The sequence below is a fragment of the Spodoptera frugiperda genome, chromosome 21 (assembly GCF_023101765.2).
Source record: "Spodoptera frugiperda isolate SF20-4 chromosome 21, AGI-APGP_CSIRO_Sfru_2.0, whole genome shotgun sequence".
In the NCBI taxonomy this organism is placed as follows: Eukaryota; Metazoa; Arthropoda; class Insecta; order Lepidoptera; family Noctuidae; genus Spodoptera; species Spodoptera frugiperda.
In genome coordinates this window covers 4,281,303-4,302,977 of record NC_064232.1, presented here as the reverse complement: position 1 = coordinate 4,302,977, position 21,675 = coordinate 4,281,303, and the positions used below count along the sequence as shown (strand labels likewise).

The 21,675-nt window shown below is 40.3% G+C and overlaps 2 protein-coding genes across 2 annotated transcripts; both read right to left on the bottom strand.

The window, feature by feature from the left end:
• Positions 1–4,415: 4,415 nt before the first annotated feature.
• LOC126912014 (dentin sialophosphoprotein-like) lies at positions 4,416–19,202 on the bottom strand (the record flags this gene model as incomplete). Its single annotated transcript, XM_050702021.1, has 7 exons — positions 4,416–7,726; positions 10,079–10,912; positions 11,321–11,500; positions 12,887–12,934; positions 15,095–15,703; positions 17,429–18,061; positions 18,602–19,202. Coding segments are annotated over 7 exons (6,120 nt in total), but the record flags the coding sequence as incomplete, so codon positions are not given.
• Positions 19,203–19,226: 24 nt separating this feature from the next.
• On the bottom strand, positions 19,227–20,675 carry LOC118280201 (putative uncharacterized protein DDB_G0282133; the record flags this gene model as incomplete). Its single annotated transcript, XM_035600086.2, has 1 exon — positions 19,227–20,675. A coding segment is annotated over one exon (1,449 nt), but the record flags the coding sequence as incomplete, so codon positions are not given.
• Positions 20,676–21,675: the final 1,000 nt, after the last annotated feature.

Below are 21,675 nucleotides of genomic sequence, written 5' to 3'. Positions count from 1 at the left end.
TAGATGTGCTAGGCATTATTGAATCCCTAATATGGTTTATTTGGATTCGACCCATTTCATAATGTGGACATACTTGGTGAGGGGGACACACCAAACAACTTAATCGTCTCGCGTGGATAACTCCTGGGTTTTTGACACACCATGTTAGCTGATGAATACCAAACGTTCCTTTAAAAGGTCGTATAGTGCTGCTGTCAATAATTTGTGGAATTTCAGGAACTTGGGATTCATTGATTCGATAAACTTCAATCCCCTTACAATTGTTTTCTAAGCATAACATTATCTCATGTTGTGGCAAGTTTGGAAACTTGCCACATCATGGCTTCTTGCGACGTGGTTATCACAAGTTCTTTTTATGCAACCACCCACTCCATCAGGTGCACCTTTGCCGTGACCACGTCCGCTATAGTGCCAAATAATGGAATATACGTTAAACTCTTTGCTGAGATACGTTGCAATAATAATAATACATTAGCATTTATATAATAAATTATTTAAATTCGGTGTTAAAATCTTAAATAATATCAAACACAAAAAATATATATTTTCAAAACCTTATTAAATGATCTTAAAAATTCATCATCAGATTTTGAGCAATTAACCCACAGACAGACCCCAGACATTATACACGTATAATATGAATTAAGATGAACCTCTTATCTATAAATCAGCTAAAAGTGATTAACACAATTGTTTTTTTTTCGAATATAGGTAGTCAAAGTTCTTGATTATTCACTTCTGTTGACATACCTCCCTCCTGTAGACACTACGTCTACAGTAAAGATGTCTACAGGGGAGACACATTTTTATAAATCAAAGATGGCAGCCTTCCATTAGAGGTTAGAATTTAAGCAATATAATATTTGCAAACCGCGCCCACATATGCACTTACTATCTATGTTTTTATATATTTGCAAAGGTTACTTACTCAGGTATCCTAGTCACAGGAAAGACACACTGATCTCGACTGAAAAATTGTGTATTTGAATAATATAAAGAGTTTCTCTTATCAGACGCACTTTACGTAAAATTACAACCGAGCAAATGACAGAGAATGCAATGCTACCAACACAAGAGACAAAATAAAAACGATGCCTTCATCTTTAGCAAATTTAGGCTCATTTTATTTGTCTACAGAAGTAGACCCAAAATTTGTGAACATCATTTTTATGACGTTTAATTCAAAATTAAGTTTTATATATTTTTTTATTCGTTATGTTATGAATATTTGATAATATGACTGATGTAATAAAACGAATTAAAAGTATCAAAAGTATCTGTATATATTTTTAATTATCACTTGAACTCAACTACCTGCCATCCGAACAGTCTACAGAAGGGGATCTTTTCAGATTCAAAAGCGAGAAAAATGAAATAAATTTCGGTTAAGCTGCTTTTTTTATGATCCAGAAAAAGTTTTCCAGACGAAATAATTAATAAAGCGATTTAATGTTGATATGATATTTAAATAACGGTTTTTAAGTTGTATGAACATTTTTTTCCGCCTTTTGTGTTTGACCCATTTACAACCTAGGTCGTCGCGAATCTCTCAGAGAAAAGTTTAAGGAGATCAATATTATGACCGTTCCATGTCAATTTATTTATGAAAATCTTATGTATGTTAGAAAAAACCTACATTTGTTTGCGAAAGTATCTGACAGACACAACTATCAAACTAGGCATAAGGATAGATTAAGTCAACCATTTTTTAGATTGTCAAAAATAAGTAAGTCATTTATGGGATTCTGTGTTAAATGTTATAATAAAGTTCCAATGGAAATACAGAATCTGAATGAATCAAAATTTAAACTATGTATTAAAAAAACGTTATGTAGACAAGCATACTACAAAGTAAATGATTATATAGAAGATAAAAATGCTTGGAGGCAAGCTGGTCCGGCTCCACAGGATAACGAAAAATTTCTGTAATATAACCATGATATTTCGATGTGTTCTCTACTTTATACAATCATTGTAAATGTGAGAGCCCTGTAATTAACTAAAATCAAATTAGACTAGTAGAATGCATTTATGTCAGCTTGGAGTTGTCATGCTCACTCAAAGGTCTCATTGGCGGTGGCACGGGCATTGGATCGCTCGATTCCCTGCAACATGGTTGAGTTGGGCGGTGCTGGTGTACGTGTCATGTTCGTGAACGGGCGCTGTCAACTGGGACTGGTCAGCTCCGGACTGCATTAATTTTTATTGTCCTCTAGGTTATTTTCTTTTTCTATCGCTTCGACTGTATATTAGTTTTACATTGTTCTCACATAGTTGAAGTAATCGAAACAATGTAACCAAGAATTGTATTGTAAATCTGATTGAAAAAGAGTAACCTATGGAGTTTCTTGCTCGTTCTTCTCCATAGGAATCTACACTTTGGAACGAGCAAATAGCTTCACTAGAGGACTGACCGACAGACAGACGTTATTAATATTATTATATTTGCTTTGACGTTCAAAAGTGCCTTTCTGGTCTATTTGAAATAAATGATTTTGACTTTGACTTTGACTTTGACTTTGACAAGTTACTTAAATAAGTAGTACCTAATTTACTCAAGTTTAGGACAACCTATTTTATGTTTTTTTTATTTTTGAGGGAGGAAAAGAGGCAAGGTGAGAGAGAGTTTCAGACTCTTATTGACTAAAAACCACCTCGTTCCTACTCCTGCCTGTCGAGCTGGAGCCCCGGTAAACCCGCTAGGTAGTCCGCAGCTAACCTATTTTATATGTCACAGTACTGTTAGATCTAGTGAATAAAAAATAGGCTCTATAACATTGAGCCGTGCAACATTTAGTATATTCAAACTATTGAAAAAAAAAGCGAAAACAGTTTATAGTTAACGCTTGTTAGGCCGCATTAAAGAAATTGATTTACAATTAACTTTTAGATAATTAGAATAAAGCTATAATAATTTACATAAAATTATAAATTAATGTAGCATGCAATAAAATCACCTCTTTCAAATCATTATAGTCATGGCATAATAAAACGCGCGTCTCGATAAAAAAAATGTACCATAGATTAAAAAAATTGTCTTGTTTTGGCGGACTTTGAGTAAAAAACATTTCTGTTTTGTGTTAAATGTTTTTTAATAAGATAATAAGAGAAAATAAGACAATTATGAATTAAGAAGAAAAATTAATAAGTTAAATGAAAATAAGTAATGGATTTGTGAATAAAGGCAAATTATGGTATGCAACTAATCATTAAAATAAAAAGGTGTAGGTACCGTATTGCATCCGCCATTTTGTTTCTTAATAATATTTTGTAATTTGGAACTTTAAAAATTATTATTAGACTGTTATATGTCATGTGTACACATTTATTATTAGAATATTTGTGATATGATTTCAAAATATTAAACTAAAATGGTGGACTAATAATAATAGACTAGGGTCGATAATTTTTTTACCAAAAAAAATATAGTAGTAGTAGTACCACCGTAAATATAGTAGTAGTAGGCCATCATAAGTGCGGGTCTGCGGACAGCGAGCAAGGGTAGCTGCTCGCCGCCCGACCAGAATCAGACGCACGGGTCTACCGTCTACGGCGCGTCGCGTTCCGCGCTCGCCTCAAAGAGCCAGACCACCACAGATGGGGCCCAGTAGGGCCCCATCTGTGATGCCTGATCCGGAACTGCGGACAACGTAAAAGGTTACCGGGGCTCTGGCTCAAAGCAGGAGAAGGAACAGGGTGGTTTTTAGTCAGTAAGAGTCTGACACTCCCTCCCGCCTCACCCAAGGCGGGAGAAGTCATTGGATGATTTTCCCTCCTCAACAAAAACAAAAGTAGTGGTACCTAGTAATGTGGAATTAATATTTTCTTCCATTTTTAACATTATACTCTTCAATTTCCAATAGGTTTCATTCTACTATAATATTATTTTTTATTACTTTTTACCTCTATTAAAGGTTTCGACACTGGTCTATAAACAAAACAACGATATATTATTTGCAAATAGAATTTATTTATTATTATAAGTACATACAAAGCATATAAGTATAGTACAATGTAACATTTAAAAATATATTTTGGACAATATTCACAAAATATAATAATATTACAATATACTGAAGTGAACTAAGATTTAAGTAAAATTACATAAATGATTTTAATAATTATTTTAACTTAATTATAAACTAAATTATGGCTATATAGAAATTTTCTTAAAATCTTATTGAAATTGACGAATTGAGAAACGGCTCTTTTTTTTAAGTCGGTTAAGAACAACTTAGAATTCCTTATTCCTATTCCAAAGATTTTCGGTTTACTCACGTACATTAATGGAAAGCTCTACTAGTTTCGAGTCACAGAGGAACTCTTCATCATGAGCATTAATGTACGTGAGTGAACCCTGATTTTTGTTACCCTGTTAATTTAATATGTCTTACGATAGTTCTTATAACATTTTTTTCTTGTTACAAAATCTTATAGAGACCAGATTGGCGATATATTAAAGAAGGGCCAAATTAAAAGTACCTTTAAACTTATGTATCTAATTTTTAAGATTAATCTTCACAAACCTCTTTATTCTTATAGCACAAATCATATTCACTTTCCTGCTTATCCCTTCTTTCTATTTCTGTATTCTCATTCTCACTTTTTACGGAGTCTTTCTCGTATTTCTCTGCTTTGGACTCTCCATGTTCCTGCTTTTCATCTACCGTTTCCTTTTTAACTGATCCTTTGGCATCTCGTTCTGTTTTTGAGTCGTGGTAGGACTTTCCTTCTTGTTTCTGCTCTTCTGTATTCTGACGGGCTTGGCTGTAGTGTGTACCCCCTACATCTTTGTCGACTGTGCTTAGTTCTGATTTCTTGGCTGCCGCGGTATGAGTCTCCGTTTCTTGACTTTCAACAACTTCGTTGCCTTGTGAGCGTCTTATGATACGTTTTTTGGATCTGTGCGTTTTGTTTGAAGTATGTATCGATCTTTTGCGTCTAGTGATTGTATGTGAGACTATCTTTTTCTTATGTTCGCCTTTAGTATTAGTGTCTTTAGTTTCATCGTTAGTTTTCTTGCAACCACACTGGTTATTGCCTTGGTTTTTATCATCTTTCTCTTTATTTATATCTTTTTCCTTCTCATTCTCGTTTTCATTCGAATCGCCTGACTTATCTTTAGGCCCTTTCGTATCAGTTGATCTTTTATGTATTTTTGTTTTATCAATCCTACCATTTCTTCCATGCCGCTTTTTCAGATGATTCTTACCATCTGCACTTTCAGAAGACGTAGTTTTTACGTCAGAAGAGTCGCTGTTTTCAGTGTCCTTAGTATTGTCTTCTTTACGATGTTTCCTATGACATTTCTTCCCATTACCAGGTTGTTTATGTTCACTTGTGTCTCCTGATGGCTCGTTTTCAGTATTGCTGTTATTATCTACATCAATGATCGTGTGCCCTTTTTTGCCACATACTGCACAAGTGCTAATACATCTTCTTTTAACAGTATCATCATGTTCATCAGAGGAATCTTCATCAGTTGATTGGCTATCAGAGCTTTCATCACTGTCGCTTGATGAAGAGCTACCACTGTCGCTAGACGATTCGCTATTGCTGGAAGAATTGCTACCGCTATCGCTATTGCTATCCGAATCGCTGTCGCTAGTTTCAAAGATTGAACTGGACTCGTCGCTTTCGCTGATATCATTGCTTTCGCTCGAATCGTAGCTTTGGCTTGATTCGAAACTTTCGCTTCCACTATCGCTACCGCTAGTTCCTATACTGTCGATTGAATCGGAACTTTGACTAGACTCATCGCTTTCAGTGTTGTCAGGTTCGATTGTGTCATCCTCATCATCATTATCATCATCAGTATAGTCAGGTTTACTTGCGTCATCATCATCATCATCATCACCATCATCATCACCATCAGCATCGCCAGGTTTAGTTGTGTTATCGTCATCAGGTTTTATATGATGATGATGGCTTTTCGTGCATTCCTTTCTTGCACTGACAGATTCACTTGTTTCGTCACTTTGATCAGAGCTGTCTGATAGAGAGCTGTCACTGTCGCTTGAGCTGGAATCGCTGCTGTCACTAGATTCATCACTGTCCTCGCTTTCCTCAGTATCACTGGATTTTTCATAAATGTTCTTTGCATTATGATCATCAGTAGAATCTTCATCAGTTGATTGGCTATCAGAGCTTTCATCACTGTCGCTTGATGAAGAGCTACCACTGTCGCTTGATGAAGAGCTACCACTGTAGCTAAACGATTCGCTATTGCTGGAAGAATTGCTATCACTATCGCTATTGCTATCCGAATCGCTGTCGTTACTTTCAAAGCTTAAACTGGACTCGTCGCTTTCGCTGATATTATTGCTTTCGCTCGAATCGTAGCTTTGGCTTAATTCGAAACTTTTGCTTCCACTATCGCTACCGCTAGTTCCTATAATGTCGATTGAATCGGAACTTTGACTAGACTCATCGCTTTCAGTGTTGTCAGGTTCGATTGTGTCCTCGTTATCATAATTATCACCATCAGCATCACCATCAGCATCGCCAGGTTTAGTTGTGTCATCATCACCATCAGCATCACCATCAGCATCGCCAGGTTTAGTTGTGTCATCATCACCATCATTATCACCATCAGCACCATCAGCATCGCCAGGTTTAGTTGTGTTATCGTCACCATCATTATCACCATCAGCATCATCAGTATCGTGAGGTTTAGTTGTGTTATCGTCATCAGGTTTTATATGATGCTTATGATGATGGCTTTTCGTGCATTCCTTTCTTGTACTGACATATTCACTTGTTTCGTCACTTTGATCAGAGCTGTCTGATAGAGAGCTGTCACTGCTATCACTGCTAGAGTTAGAAGAATCATCTTCAGAATATGATGGATGATGGTGTCTCTTCTTGCATTTCTTTTCTGCACTGCGTTTGTGGACATGCTTATGTGGTAGTGATCTATTTTCATCAGACTCTATATCTGGACTTGAAGTATCTTTAATTGGATTCTCACCACCATTCTTCTGTTCCGGAGATACATTTACTTCTTCGCTGGTCTTCTTACCACTACCTTCTGCACTGTCTTCAGGCTTCTTGTTTGGTGCACTAGAATAATCATCAGGGTGTGTGCTGTTACCTTCGGTACCATTTACATCCTTATATTTTTCACAGTTGACTCCGTCACATTTTCTATGGCATCTAGGGTGACGTACCTTCTTATGTTCACTGCTGTGCGATCCTGTGTCTTGCTGTTCGCTGACATTTTCGTCGAATAACGGTTCACCATGACCATGACATCTATGTCTCTTATGCGGATGTCTACGTTTTGGAATAACTTCAATGTGAGTTACTCTGTGTTTGTGAGGATGATGTTTACATACATGATTAGTTACTGGATGTGTGTCTGTATCGTCATCGGAGATATCTTTAATTTCATTACTATTCTTTTTATGGTCATTGGAGTCATCGTCCTTTTCAGGATTGTCTCCCTTAGGTTTCTTCGAGCCATCATTCTTTTCAGAACTGTGATTCTTGTCACCACTTGGATGTTCACTATCCGTTATGTGGTGTTTGCATCCTTTGTGGTGCTTCGGTTTGTGCTTATTTGTATCATCTTTGTCCCCAGGACTGTTGGCCTTTGGTTCATTACCTTTGTCCCCAGGCCTGTTGCCCTTTGGTTCATTACCTTTGTCTCCAGGACTGTTGCCCTTTGGTTGATTATTGGGTTCATTATCTTTGTCTCCAGGACTGTTGCCCTTTGGTTCATTACCTTTGTCCCCAGGACTGTTGCCCTTTGGTTGATTATTGGGTTCATTATCTTTGTCCCCAGGACTGTTGCCCTTTGGTTGATTATTGGGTTCATTATCTTTGTCCCCAGGACTGTTGCCCTTTGGTTGATTATTGGGTTCATTATCTTTGTCCCCAGGACTGTTGGCCTTTGGTTCATTACCTTTGTCTCCAGGACTGTTGCCCTTTGGTTGATTATTGGGTTCATTATCTTTGTCCCCAGGACTGTTGCCCTTTGGTTGATTATTGGGTTCATTATCTTTGTCCCCAGGACTGTTGCCCTTTGGTTGATTATTGGGTTCATTATCTTTGTCCCCAGGACTGTTGCCCTTTGGTTTATTATTGGGTTCATTACCTTTGTCCCCAGGACTGTTGCCCTTTGGTTGATTATTGGGTTCATTACCTTTGTCCCCAGGACTGTTGCCCTTTGGTTGATTATTGGGTTCATTATCTTTGTCCCCAGGACTGTTGCCCTTTGGTTGATTATTGGGTTCATTATCTTTGTCCCCAGGACTGTTGGCCTTTGGTTCATTACCTTTGTCTCCAGGACTGTTGCCCTTTGGTTGATTATTGGGTTCATTATCTTTGTCCCCAGGACTGTTGCCCTTTGGTTGATTATTGGGTTCATTATCTTTGTCCCCAGGACTGTTGCCCTTTGGTTGATTATTGGGTTCATTATCTTTGTCCCCAGGACTGTTGCCCTTTGGTTGATTATTGGGTTCATTACCTTTGTCTCCAGGACTGTTGCCCTTTGGTTTATTATTGGGTTCATTACCTTTGTCCCCAGGACTGTTGCCCTTTGGTTGATTATTGGGTTCATTACCTTTGTCCCCAGGACTGTTGCCATTTGGTTGATTATTGGGTTCATTACCTTTTTCTCCAGGACTGTTGCCCTTTGGTTCATTACCTTTGTCCCCAGGACTGTTGCCCTTTGGTTGATTATTGGGTTCATTATCTTTGTCTCCAGGACTGTTGCCCTTTGGTTCATTACCTTTGTCCCCAGGACTGTTGCCATTTGGTTGATTATTGGGTTCATTATCTTTGTCCCCAGGACTGTTGCCCTTTGGTTGATTATTGGGTTCATTACCTTTGTCTCCAGGACTGTTGCCCTTTGGTTCATTACCTTTGTCCCCAGGACTGTTGCCCTTTGGTTGATTATTGGGTTCATTATCTTTGTCTCCAGGACTGTTGCCATTTGGTTGATTATTGGGTTCATTACCTTTGTCTCCAGGACTGTTGCCCTTTGGTTCATTACCTTTGTCCCCAGGACTGTTGCCCTTTGGTTGATTATTGGGTTCATTACCTTTGTCTCCAGGACTGTTGCCCTTTGGTTCATTACCTTTGTCCCCAGGACTGTTGCCCTTTGGTTGATTATTGGGTTCATTATCTTTGTCTCCTGGCCTGTTGCCCTTTGGTTCATTACCTTTGTCCCCAGGACTGTTGCCCTTTGGTTCATTATTGGGTTCATTATCTTTGTCTCCAGGACTGTTGCCATTTGGTTGATTATTGGGTTCATTATCTTTGTCCCCAGGACTGTTGCCCTTTGGTTGATTATTGGGTTCATTATCTTTGTCCCCAGGACTGTTGCCCTTTGGTTCATTATTGGGTTCATTACCTTTGTCCCCAGGACTGTTGCCATTTGGTTGATTATTGGGTTCATTACCTTTGTCCCCAGGACTGTTGCCCTTTGGTTGATTATTGGGTTCATTATCTTTGTCTCCAGGACTGTTGCCATTTGGTTGATTATTGGGTTCATTATCTTTGTCTCCAGGACTGTTGCCCTTTGGTTCATTACCTTTGTCCCCAGGACTGTTGCCCTTTGGTTCATTATTGGGTTCATTACCTTTGTCCCCAGGACTGTTGCCATTTGGTTGATTATTGGGTTCATTACCTTTGTCCCCAGGACTGTTGCCCTTTGGTTGATTATTGGGTTCATTACCTTTGTCCCCAGGACTGTTGCCCTTTGGTTGATTATTGGGTTCATTATCTTTGTCTCCAGGACTGTTGCCATTTGGTTGATTATTGGGTTCATTATCTTTGTCTCCTGGCCTGTTGCCCTTTGGTTCATTACCTTTGTCCCCAGGACTGTTGCCCTTTGGTTCATTATTGGGTTCATTACCTTTGTCCCCAGGACTGTTGCCATTTGGTTGATTATTGGGTTCATTACCTTTGTCCCCAGGACTGTTGCCCTTTGGTTGATTATTGGGTTCATTACCTTTGTCCCCAGGACTGTTGCCATTTGGTTGATTATTGGGTTCATTATCTTTGTCTCCAGGACTGTTGCCCTTTGGTTCATTACCTTTGTCCCCAGGACTGTTGCCCTTTGGTTCATTACCTTTGTCTCCAGGCCTGTTGCCCTTTGGTTCATTATCCTTGTCTCCAGGACTGTTGCCCTTTGGTTTATCATTGGATTCATTATCTTTGCCCTTTGGTTTATTATTGGATTCACCACCCTTTCCAGGACTACCTCCCTCAGGTTCCTTGGAGCCATCATTCCTTTCAGAACTGTGATTCTTGTCACCACTTGGATGTTCACTATCCGTTATGTGGTGTTTGCATCCTTTGTGGTGCTTCGGTTTGTGCTTATTTGTATCATCTTTGTCCCCAGGACTGTTGCCCTTTGGTTGATTATTGGGTTCATTATCTTTGTCTCCAGGACTGTTGCCCTTTGGTTCATTACCTTTGTCTCCAGGCCTGTTGCCCTTTGGTTCATTATCCTTGTCTCCAGGACTGTTGCCCTTTGGTTTATCATTGGATTCATTATCTTTGCCCTTTGGTTTATTATTGGATTCACCACCCTTTCCAGGACTACCTCCCTCAGGTTCCTTGGAGCCATCATTCCTTTCAGAACTGTGATTCTTGTCACCACTTGGATGTTCACTATCCGTTATGTGGTGTTTGCATCCTTTGTGGTGCTTCGGTTTGTGCTTATTTGTATCATCTTTGTCCCCAGGACTGTTGCCCTTTGGTTCATTATTGGGTTCATTACCTTTGTCTCCAGGCCTGTTGCCCTTTGGTTGATTATTGGGTTCATTACCTTTGTCTCCAGGACTGTTGCCCTTTGGTTTATTATTGGATTCATTATCTTTGTCTCCAGGCCTGTTGCCCTTTGGTTGATTATTGGGTTCATTATCTTTGTCTCCAGGACTGTTGCCCTTTGGTTCATTACCTTTGTCCCCAGGACTGTTGCCCTTTGGTTCATTATTGGGTTCATTACCTTTGTCCCCAGGACTGTTGCCCTTTGGTTGATTATTGGGTTCATTATCTTTGTCTCCAGGACTGTTGCCCTTTGGTTCATTACCTTTGTCCCCAGGACTGTTGCCCTTTGGTTTATTATTGGATTCATTATCTTTGTCTCCAGGCCTGTTGCCCTTTGGTTGATTATTGGGTTCATTATCTTTGTCTCCAGGACTGTTGCCCTTTGGTTCATTACCTTTGTCCCCAGGACTGTTGCCCTTTGGTTGATTATTGGGTTCATTACCTTTGTCCCCAGGACTGTTGCCCTTTGGTTGATTATTGGGTTCATTATCTTTGTCTCCAGGCCTGTTGCCCTTTGGTTCATTATTGGGTTCATTACCTTTGTCCCCAGGACTGTTGCCCTTTGGTTGATTATTGGGTTCATTACCTTTGTCTCCAGGACTGTTGCCCTTTGGTTGATTATTGGGTTCATTATCTTTGTCTCCAGGACTGTTGCCCTTTGGTTCATTACCTTTGTCCCCAGGACTGTTGCCCTTTGGTTTATTATTGGATTCATTATCTTTGTCTCCAGGACTGTTGCCCTTTGGTTCATTATCTTTGTCCCCAGGACTGTTGCCCTTTGGTTGATTATTGGGTTCATTATCTTTGTCCCCAGGACTGTTGCCATTTGGTTGATTATTGGGTTCATTACCTTTGTCCCCAGGACTGTTGCCCTTTGGTTGATTATTGGGTTCATTATCTTTGTCTCCAGGACTGTTGCCATTTGGTTGATTATTGGGTTCATTATCTTTGTCTCCAGGACTGTTGCCCTTTGGTTCATTACCTTTGTCCCCAGGACTGTTGCCCTTTGGTTGATTATTGGGTTCATTATCTTTGTCTCCAGGCCTGTTGCCCTTTGGTTCATTATCCTTGTCTCCAGGACTGTTGCCCTTTGGTTTATCATTGGATTCATTATCTTTGCCCTTTGGTTTATTATTGGATTCACCACCCTTTCCAGGACTACCTCCCTCAGGTTCCTTGGAGCCATCATTCCTTTCAGAACTGTGATTCTTGTCACCACTTGGATGTTCACTATCCGTTATGTGGTGTTTGCATCCTTTGTGGTGCTTCGGTTTGTGCTTATTTGTATCATCTTTGTCCCCAGGACTGTTGCCCTTTGGTTCATTATTGGATTCATTATCTTCGTCCTCAGAACAGTTGCAATTTGGTTCATTATTGGATTCATTATCTTTGTCCCCAGGACTGTTGCCCTTTGGTTCATTATTGGATTCATTATCTTTGTCCCCAGGACTGTTGCCCTTTGGTTGATTATTGGGTTCATTATCTTTGTCCCCAGGACTGTTGCCCTTTGGTTTATTATTGGATTCATTATCTTTGTCCCCAGGACTGTTGCCCTTTGGTTGATTATTGGATTCATTATCTTTGTCTCCAGGACTGTTGCCCTTTGGTTCATTATTGGATTCATTATCTTTGCCTCCAGGACTGTTGCCCTTTTGTTCATTATTGGATTCATTATCTTTGTCTCCAGGACTGTTGGCCTTTGGTTCATTACCTTTGTCTCCAGGCCTGTTGCCCTTTGGTTCATTATCCTTGTCTCCAGGACTGTTGCCCTTTGGTTTATCATTGGATTCATTATCTTTGCCCTTTGGTTCATTATTGGATTCACCACCCTTTCCAGGACTACCTCCCTCAGGTTCCTTGGAGCCATCATTCCTTTCAGAACTGTGATTCTTGTCACCACTTGGATGTTCACTATCCGTTATGTGGTGTTTGCATCCTTTGTGGTGCTTCGGTTTGTGCTTATTTGTATCATCTTTGTCCCCAGGACTGTTGCCCTTTGGTTGATTATTGGGTTCATTATCTTTGTCCCCAGGACTGTTGCCCTTTGGTTGATTATTGGGTTCATTATCTTTGCCTCCAGGACTGTTGGCCTTTGGTTCATTACCTTTGTCTCCAGGCCTGTTGCCCTTTGGTTTATTATTGGATTCATTATCTTTGTCTCCAGGACTGTTGCCCTTTGGTTCATTATTGGGTTCATTATCTTTGTCCCCAGGACTGTTGCCCTTTGGTTCATTGTCTTTGTCCCCAGGGCTGTTGCCCTTTGGTTGATTATTGGGTTCATTATCTTTGTCTCCAGGCCTGTTGCCCTTTGGTTCATTATCCTTGTCTCCAGGACTGTTGCCCTTTGGTTTATCATTGGATTCATTATCTTTGTCTCCAGGCCTGTTGCCCTTTGGTTGATTATTGGGTTCATTATCTTTGTCCCCAGGACTGTTGCCCTTTGGTTGATTATTGGGTTCATTATCTTTGTCTCCAGGACTGTTGCCCTTTGGTTTATTACCTTTGTCTCCTGGCCTGTTGCTCTTTGGTTCATTATCCTTGTCTCCAGGACTGTTGCCCTTTGGTTCATTATTGGGTTCATTACCTTTGTCTCCTGGCCTGTTGCCCTTTGGTTCATTACCTTTGTCCCCAGGACTGTTGCCCTTTGGTTGATTATTGGGTTCATTATCTTTGTCCCCAGGACTGTTGCCCTTTGGTTGATTATTGGGTTCATTATCTTTGTCTCCAGGACTGTTGCCCTTTGGTTCATTACCTTTGTCTCCAGGCCTGTTGCCCTTTGGTTGATTATTGGGTTCATTATCTTTGTCTCCAGGACTGTTGCCCTTTGGTTCATTATTGGATTCATTATCTTTGCCTCCAGGACTGTTGCCCTTTGGTTCATTACCTTTGTCCCCAGGACTGTTGCCCTTTGGTTCATTATTGGATTCATTATCTTTGTCTCCAGGACTGTTGCCCTTTGGTTCATTATTGGATTCATTATCTTTGCCTCCAGGACTGTTGCCCTTTGGTTCATTACCTTTGTCCCCAGGACTGTTGCCCTTTGGTTGATTATTGGGTTCATTATCTTTGTCCCCAGGACTGTTGCCCTTTGGTTTATTATTGGATTCATTATCTTTGTCCCCAGGACTGTTGCCCTTTGGTTGATTATTGGGTTCATTATCTTTGCCTCCAGGACTGTTGGCCTTTGGTTCATTACCTTTGTCTCCAGGCCTGTTGCCCTTTGGTTTATTATTGGATTCATTATCTTTGTCCCCAGGACTGTTGCCCTTTGGTTCATTATTGGGTTCATTATCTTTGTCCCCAGGACTGTTGCCCTTTGGTTCATTGTCTTTGTCCCCAGGGCTGTTGCCCTTTGGTTGATTATTGGGTTCATTATCTTTGTCTCCAGGCCTGTTGCCCTTTGGTTCATTATCCTTGTCTCCAGGACTGTTGCCCTTTGGTTTATCATTGGATTCATTATCTTTGTCTCCAGGCCTGTTGCCCTTTGGTTTATTACCTTTGTCTCCTGGCCTGTTGCTCTTTGGTTGATTATTGGGTTCATTATCTTTGTCCCCAGGACTGTTGCCCTTTGGTTGATTATTGGGTTCATTATCTTTGTCTCCAGGACTGTTGCCCTTTGGTTTATTACCTTTGTCTCCTGGCCTGTTGCTCTTTGGTTCATTATCCTTGTCTCCAGGACTGTTGCCCTTTGGTTCATTATTGGGTTCATTACCTTTGTCTCCTGGCCTGTTGCCCTTTGGTTCATTATCTTTGCCTCCAGGACTGTTGCCCTTTGGTTGATTATTGGGTTCATTATCTTTGTCTCCAGGACTGTTGCCCTTTGGTTCATTACCTTTGTCTCCAGGCCTGTTGCCCTTTGGTTGATTATTGGGTTCATTATCTTTGTCTCCAGGACTGTTGCCCTTTGGTTCATTACCTTTGTCCCCAGGACTGTTGCCCTTTGGTTGATTATTGGGTTCATTATCTTTGTCTCCAGGACTGTTGCCCTTTGGTTCATTACCTTTGTCCCCAGGACTGTTGCCCTTTGGTTCATTATTGGATTCATTATCTTTGTCTCCAGGACTGTTGCCCTTTGGTTCATTATTGGATTCATTATCTTTGCCTCCAGGACTGTTGCCCTTTGGTTCATTACCTTTGTCCCCAGGACTGTTGCCCTTTGGTTGATTATTGGGTTCATTATCTTTGTCCCCAGGACTGTTGCCCTTTGGTTTATTATTGGATTCATTATCTTTGTCCCCAGGACTGTTGCCCTTTGGTTGATTATTGGGTTCATTATCTTTGCCTCCAGGACTGTTGGCCTTTGGTTCATTACCTTTGTCTCCAGGCCTGTTGCCCTTTGGTTTATTATTGGATTCATTATCTTTGTCCCCAGGACTGTTGCCCTTTGGTTCATTACCTTTGTCTCCAGGCCTGTTGCCCTTTGGTTGATTATTGGGTTCATTATCTTTGTCTCCAGGACTGTTGCCCTTTGGTTCATTACCTTTGTCCCCAGGACTGTTGCCCTTTGGTTGATTATTGGGTTCATTATCTTTGTCTCCAGGACTGTTGCCCTTTGGTTCATTACCTTTGTCTCCAGGCCTGTTGCCCTTTGGTTCATTATCCTTGTCTCCAGGACTGTTGCCCTTTGGTTTATCATTGGATTCATTATCTTTGCCCTTTGGTTTATTATTGGATTCACCACCCTTTCCAGGACTACCTCCCTCAGGTTCCTTGGAGCCATCATTCCTTTCAGAACTGTGATTCTTGTCACCACTTGGATGTTCACTATCCGTTATGTGGTGTTTGCATCCTTTGTGGTGCTTCGGTTTGTGCTTATTTGTATCATCTTTGTCCCCAGGACTGTTGCCCTTTGGTTCATTATTGGATTCATTATCTTCGTCCTCAGAACAGTTGCAATTTGGTTCATTATTGGATTCATTATCTTTGTCCCCAGGACTGTTGCCCTTTGGTTCATTATTGGATTCATTACCTTTGTCTCCAGGACTGTTGCCCTTTGGTTGATTATTGGGTTCATTATCTTTGTCTCCAGGACTGTTGGCCTTTGGTTCATTACCTTTGTCCCCAGGACTGTTGCCCTTTGGTTCATTATTGGGTTCATTACCTTTGTCCCCAGGACTGTTGCCCTTTGGTTGATTATTGGGTTCATTACCTTTGTCTCCAGGACTGTTGCCCTTTGGTTGATTATTGGGTTCATTATCTTTGTCTCCAGGACTGTTGCCCTTTGGTTCATTACCTTTGTCCCCAGGACTGTTGCCCTTTGGTTCATTATTGGGTTCATTACCTTTGTCCCCAGGACTGTTGCCCTTTGGTTGATTATTGGGTTCATTACCTTTGTCTCCAGGACTGTTGCCCTTTGGTTGATTATTGGGTTCATTATCTTTGTCTCCAGGACTGTTGGCCTTTGGTTCATTACCTTTGTCCCCAGGACTGTTGCCCTTTGGTTGATTATTGGGTTCATTATCTTTGTCTCCAGGACTGTTGCCCTTTGGTTGATTATTGGGTTCATTATCTTTGTCTCCAGGACTGTTGGCCTTTGGTTCATTACCTTTGTCCCCAGGACTGTTGCCCTTTGGTTCATTATTGGGTTCATTACCTTTGTCCCCAGGACTGTTGCCCTTTGGTTGATTATTGGGTTCATTATCTTTGTCTCCAGGACTGTTGGCCTTTGGTTCATTACCTTTGTCCCCAGGACTGTTGCCCTTTGGTTCATTATTGGGTTCATTATCTTTGTCCCCAGGCCTGTTGCCCTTTGGTTCATTATTGGATTCATTATCTTTGTCCCCAGGCCTGTTGCCCTTTGGTTCATTATCCTTGTCTCCAGGACTGTTGCCCTTTGGTTTATCATTGGATTCATTATCTTTGCCCTTTGGTTTATTATTGGATTCACCACCCTTTCCAGGACTACCTCCCTCAGGTTCCTTGGAGCCATCATTCCTTTCAGAACTGTGATTCTTGTCACCACTTGGATGTTCACTATCCGTTATGTGGTGTTTGCATCCTTTGTGGTGCTTCGGTTTGTGCTTATTTGTATCATCTTTGTCGCCAGGACTGTTGGCCTTTGGTTTATTATTGGATTCATTATCTTTGTCCCCAGGACTGTTGCCCTTTGGTTGATTATTGGGTTCATTATCTTTGTCTCCAGGACTGTTGGCCTTTGGTTCATTACCTTTGTCTCCAGGACTGTTGCCCTTTGGTTCATTATCCTTGTCTCCAGGACTGTTGCCCTTTGGTTCATTATTGGATTCATTATCTTTGTCCCAAGGACTGTTGGCCTTTGGTTCATTACCTTTGTCTCCAGGACTGTTGCCCTTTGGTTCATTATCCTTGTCTCCAGGACTGTTGCCCTTTGGTTTATTATTGGATTCATTATCTTTGTCCCCAGGACTGTTGGCCTTTGGTTGATTATTGGGTTCATTATCTTTGTCTCCAGGACTGTTGCCCTTTGGTTCATTATTGGGTTCATTACCTTTGTCCCCAGGACTGTTGCCCTTTGGTTCATTATTGGGTTCATTACCTTTGTCCCCAGGACTGTTGCCCTTTGGTTGATTATTGGGTTCATTACCTTTGTCCCCAGGACTGTTGCCCTTTGGTTGATTATTGGGTTCATTATCTTTGTCTCCAGGACTGTTGCCCTTTGGTTCATTACCTTTGTCCCCAGGACTGTTGCCCTTTGGTTTATTATTGGATTCATTATCTTTGTCTCCAGGACTGTTGCCCTTTGGTTCATTATCTTTGTCCCCAGGACTGTTGCCCTTTGGTTGATTATTGGGTTCATTATCTTTGTCCCCAGGACTGTTGCCATTTGGTTGATTATTGGGTTCATTACCTTTGTCCCCAGGACTGTTGCCCTTTGGTTGATTATTGGGTTCATTATCTTTGTCTCCAGGACTGTTGCCCTTTGGTTGATTATTGGATTCATTATCTTTGTCCCCAGGACTGTTGGCCTTTGGTTGATTATTGGGTTCATTATCTTTGTCTCCAGGCCTGTTGCCCTTTGGTTCATTATCCTTGTCTCCAGGCCTGTTGCCCTTTGGTTTATCATTGGATTCATTATCTTTGCCCTTTGGTTTATTATTGGATTCACCACCCTTTACAGGACTACCTCCCTCAGGTTCCTTGGAGCCATCATTCCTTTCAGAACTGTGATTCTTGTCACCACTTGGATGTTCACTATCCGTTATGTGGTGTTTGCATCCTTTGTGGTGCTTCGGTTTGTGCTTATTTGTATCATCTTTGTCCCCAGGACTGTTGCCCTTTGGTTCATTATTGGATTCATTATCTTCGTCCTCAGAACAGTTGCAATTTGTTTCATTATTGGATTCATTATCTTTGTCCCCAGGACTGTTGCCCTTTGGTTCATTATTGGATTCATTATCTTTGACCCCAGGACTGTTGCCCTTTGGTTCATTATCTTTGTCCCCAGGACTGTTGCCCTTTGGTTCATTATTGGATTCATTATCTTTGTCCCCAGGACTGTTGCCCTTTGGTTCATTATTGGATTCATTATCTTTGACCCCAGGACTGTTGCCCTTTGGTTCATTATCTTTGTCCCCAGGACTGTTGCCCTTTGGTTGATTATTGGGTTCATTATCTTTGTCCCCAGGACTGTTGCCCTTTGGTTGATTATTGGATTCATTATCTTTGTCTCCAGGACTGTTGGCCTTTGGTTCATTACCTTTGTCTCCAGGACTGTTGCCCTTTGGTTGATTATTGGATTCATTATCTTTGTCTCCAGGACTGTTGCCCTTTGGTTGATTATTGGATTCATTATCTTTGTCCCCAGGACTGTTGGCCTTTGGTTGATTATTGGGTTCATTACCTTTGTCCCCAGGACTGTTGGCCTTTGGTTGATCATTGGGTTCATTATCTTTGTCTCCAGGCCTGTTGCCCTTTGGTTCATTATCCTTGTCTCCAGGACTGTTGCCCTTTGGTTTATCATTGGATTCATTATCTTTGCCCTTTGGTTTATTATTGGATTCACCACCCTTTACAGGACTACCTCCCTCAGGTTCCTTGGAGCCATCATTCCTTTCAGAACTGTGATTCTTGTCACCACTTGGATGTTCACTATCCGTTATGTGGTGTTTGCATCCTTTGTGGTGCTTCGGTTTGTGCTTATTTGTATCATCTTTGTCCCCAGGACTGTTGCCCTTTGGTTCATTATTGGATTCATTATCTTCGTCCTCAGAACAGTTGCAATTTGTTTCATTATTGGATTCATTATCTTTGTCCCCAGGACTGTTGCCCTTTGGTTCATTATTGGATTCATTATCTTTGACCCCAGGACTGTTGCCCTTTGGTTCATTATCTTTGTCCCCAGGACTGTTGCCCTTTGGTTCATTATTGGATTTATTATCTTTGACCCCAGGACTGTTGCCCTTTGGTTCATTATCTTTGTCCCCAGGACTGTTGCCCTTTGGTTCATTACCTTTGTCTTCAGGCCTGTTGCCCTTTGGTTGATTATTGGATTCATTATCTTTGTCTCCAGGACTGTTGCCCTTATTGTTGTGGTGCTTCTTTTGATCCTTTTCGTTGGTGTCATTTCCTTGTTCACTAGTTTCATCATATTCATCACTGCTACTGCTTTCATCTGAGCTTTTAGATTTAAATTCAGCAGAGAAGTCTCCGTGATTGTCTGCGCTGGTATTTTTATCTTGTTCGGTATCACCATATAGTTTTTTGTGATGACGACATCCTCGTTTGTGTTTTTTGTCAGTGTTTTCAGAAGAATAGCTTACTTTTGCATGATCCTCATTTTCATTATTTTCTTGATCAATATCTGTATTGAAGTAAGATTCTTGACGTTCATTACCATTGTTATTTTCATAGTGGTCGGTTCCTGTAACGTCTATATTCGTTTCGTCTTCGTATTGTCTGTTATTTTGTTCTATGTCGGTTTTGGAAGAAGAATGTCTATGTTCATGGCCTTTTCTTTTCTCATAATGCTTAAAACCCGAATCATTCACTGTCGTTTCATCCTGTCTTTCACTGTTCTTTTGTTGAATATTTGTGTGGTAATTCGAATCTGTATGTTCACAATCTTTGTCCTTTTCGTATTGAACGTTAGAAGATTGGTTTATATTTGTCTCATCTTTCTTCTCTTTGTTCTTTTCCTCTACATTGGTATTGTAAGATTCATCCCTGTGTTCGTAGTCTTTACTCTTTTCATTATGAGTTTTTGAAGAGTCCCGTACTTTAGTTTCATTTTCATTTTCAGTGTTCTCTTGCTCAATATTGGTATTGGAACAAGCATCGACGTTTACCTTATCTCCGTCCTTTTCGTAATGACTGTTATAAGAATCTTTTATTTTAGTTTCACTGTTCTTCTCTTCGTTCTTCTGTTCAACGTTAGTATCACAAGAAGTATCGCTATGCTCATAACCCTTCTTTTTCTCGTAAGTCTGATTTGCAGACGAATCTATTTTAGTCTGATCATTGTGTTCACTATTCTTCTGTTCAATATTGCCATTAGAAGAGTAATCTGAATGCTCATAATCATTCTTCTTTTCATAATTGCTGTTAGATGAATAGTTTCCTTTAGTTTCTTGATTATAAGCACCACTAGTCTTCTCTACATGAGCGGCATTAGAAGAAGTCTTCTTTGTATGGTCTTTGCCGTGACTTCCAGTGTCAGTTTTAGTAGAATTTGCCTTTATATGTTCATTGTAACCACTGTTCTCATTTTCGAAACGAGTATTAGATTCCGAATCAGATTTTATGTGATCTGGAGTCTTCTCGTAGTGGCTGCGAGAAGTGGATTGGATTCTGCTATGGGATTTACTGCCGCTGCTGGTTTTTTCTACGTGAACCGTTTGTTTCTTGGTCGTCTCATGGTCTCCCTTGCAGGGTTTTCTTTCAATACCCTTGTCATCACTGGCATCGGCTGTTGGATTTAAAAAATGTTATTAAAAAATACTGCATTGTCACGCTTGAAGGGGTAGGCAGATGTGCACATTAAGGCACGTAATGCCGCTATACAATGTACACCCATTTTTCACCATTTGTGTTGTAAGTCGCATGTGATAGGGGTTGAGCCTATTGCCATATACGGGGTATAATTCGAAACTCTATACTAATACTGAGAATTTTTCTCCGTATGGGAATCGAACCCGTTACACGTTGCCCAGCTGCTGCACCAACTATGCAGTCAATTTCATGTCAATAAGTAAATATAGTATTTAAACATAAATAGTATACATAGTATACATACATAGTTTTGGTAACGCCTGAACAGTTGCCAGGGCCTGAAAAAAGTTAGAAAACATAAATTAAATAATTTTAAGTTAGTAATAAGTAAGTTAATAGGGGAGGGCGCTGCGGTGCTAAGTCGAACTGCTGACGTTTTATAGACTCCGTAAAATATATTAAAATAAATAATAAACAGTGCATAAAAAATAATGGTACGAGAGCTGGCAACGTCGAAAAAACAACCATTTCAAGAAGGCCAGTTTTTAGATATAGTATGTCTCTCACTCTCCCAGACATCATACGGGCTATCTGGCAGGCGGTAGTGGTTGCGTTCATCAGTGCGCATCGCATTTGTACAGGTAACATTTCAACTTTTCAAACCATTTAAGAAGTCATTTTTTATTATTATTATTTTTATTGAACTTATAGGAGCATGAATCTATTATTGCCAGGCATTTTTATTGTTGTTTAAGCTATGCCAAGCGCCAATTCTGCATTTTTTTTTTTTGAATTACTTTAGTATGGCTGAAATTTTTGTATAATGTTATTTAAGTAAGAAAACCGGTCAAGTGCGAGTCGGACTCGCTTGTGAAGGGTTCCGTAACAGTAAGTAGATGACATAATATAAAAGTTATAAAATAACTTGGTTTTACATAGTGTTTGTATGAACGACAAAGTTATATTTGCGGTTTTTGAAAATGTTTT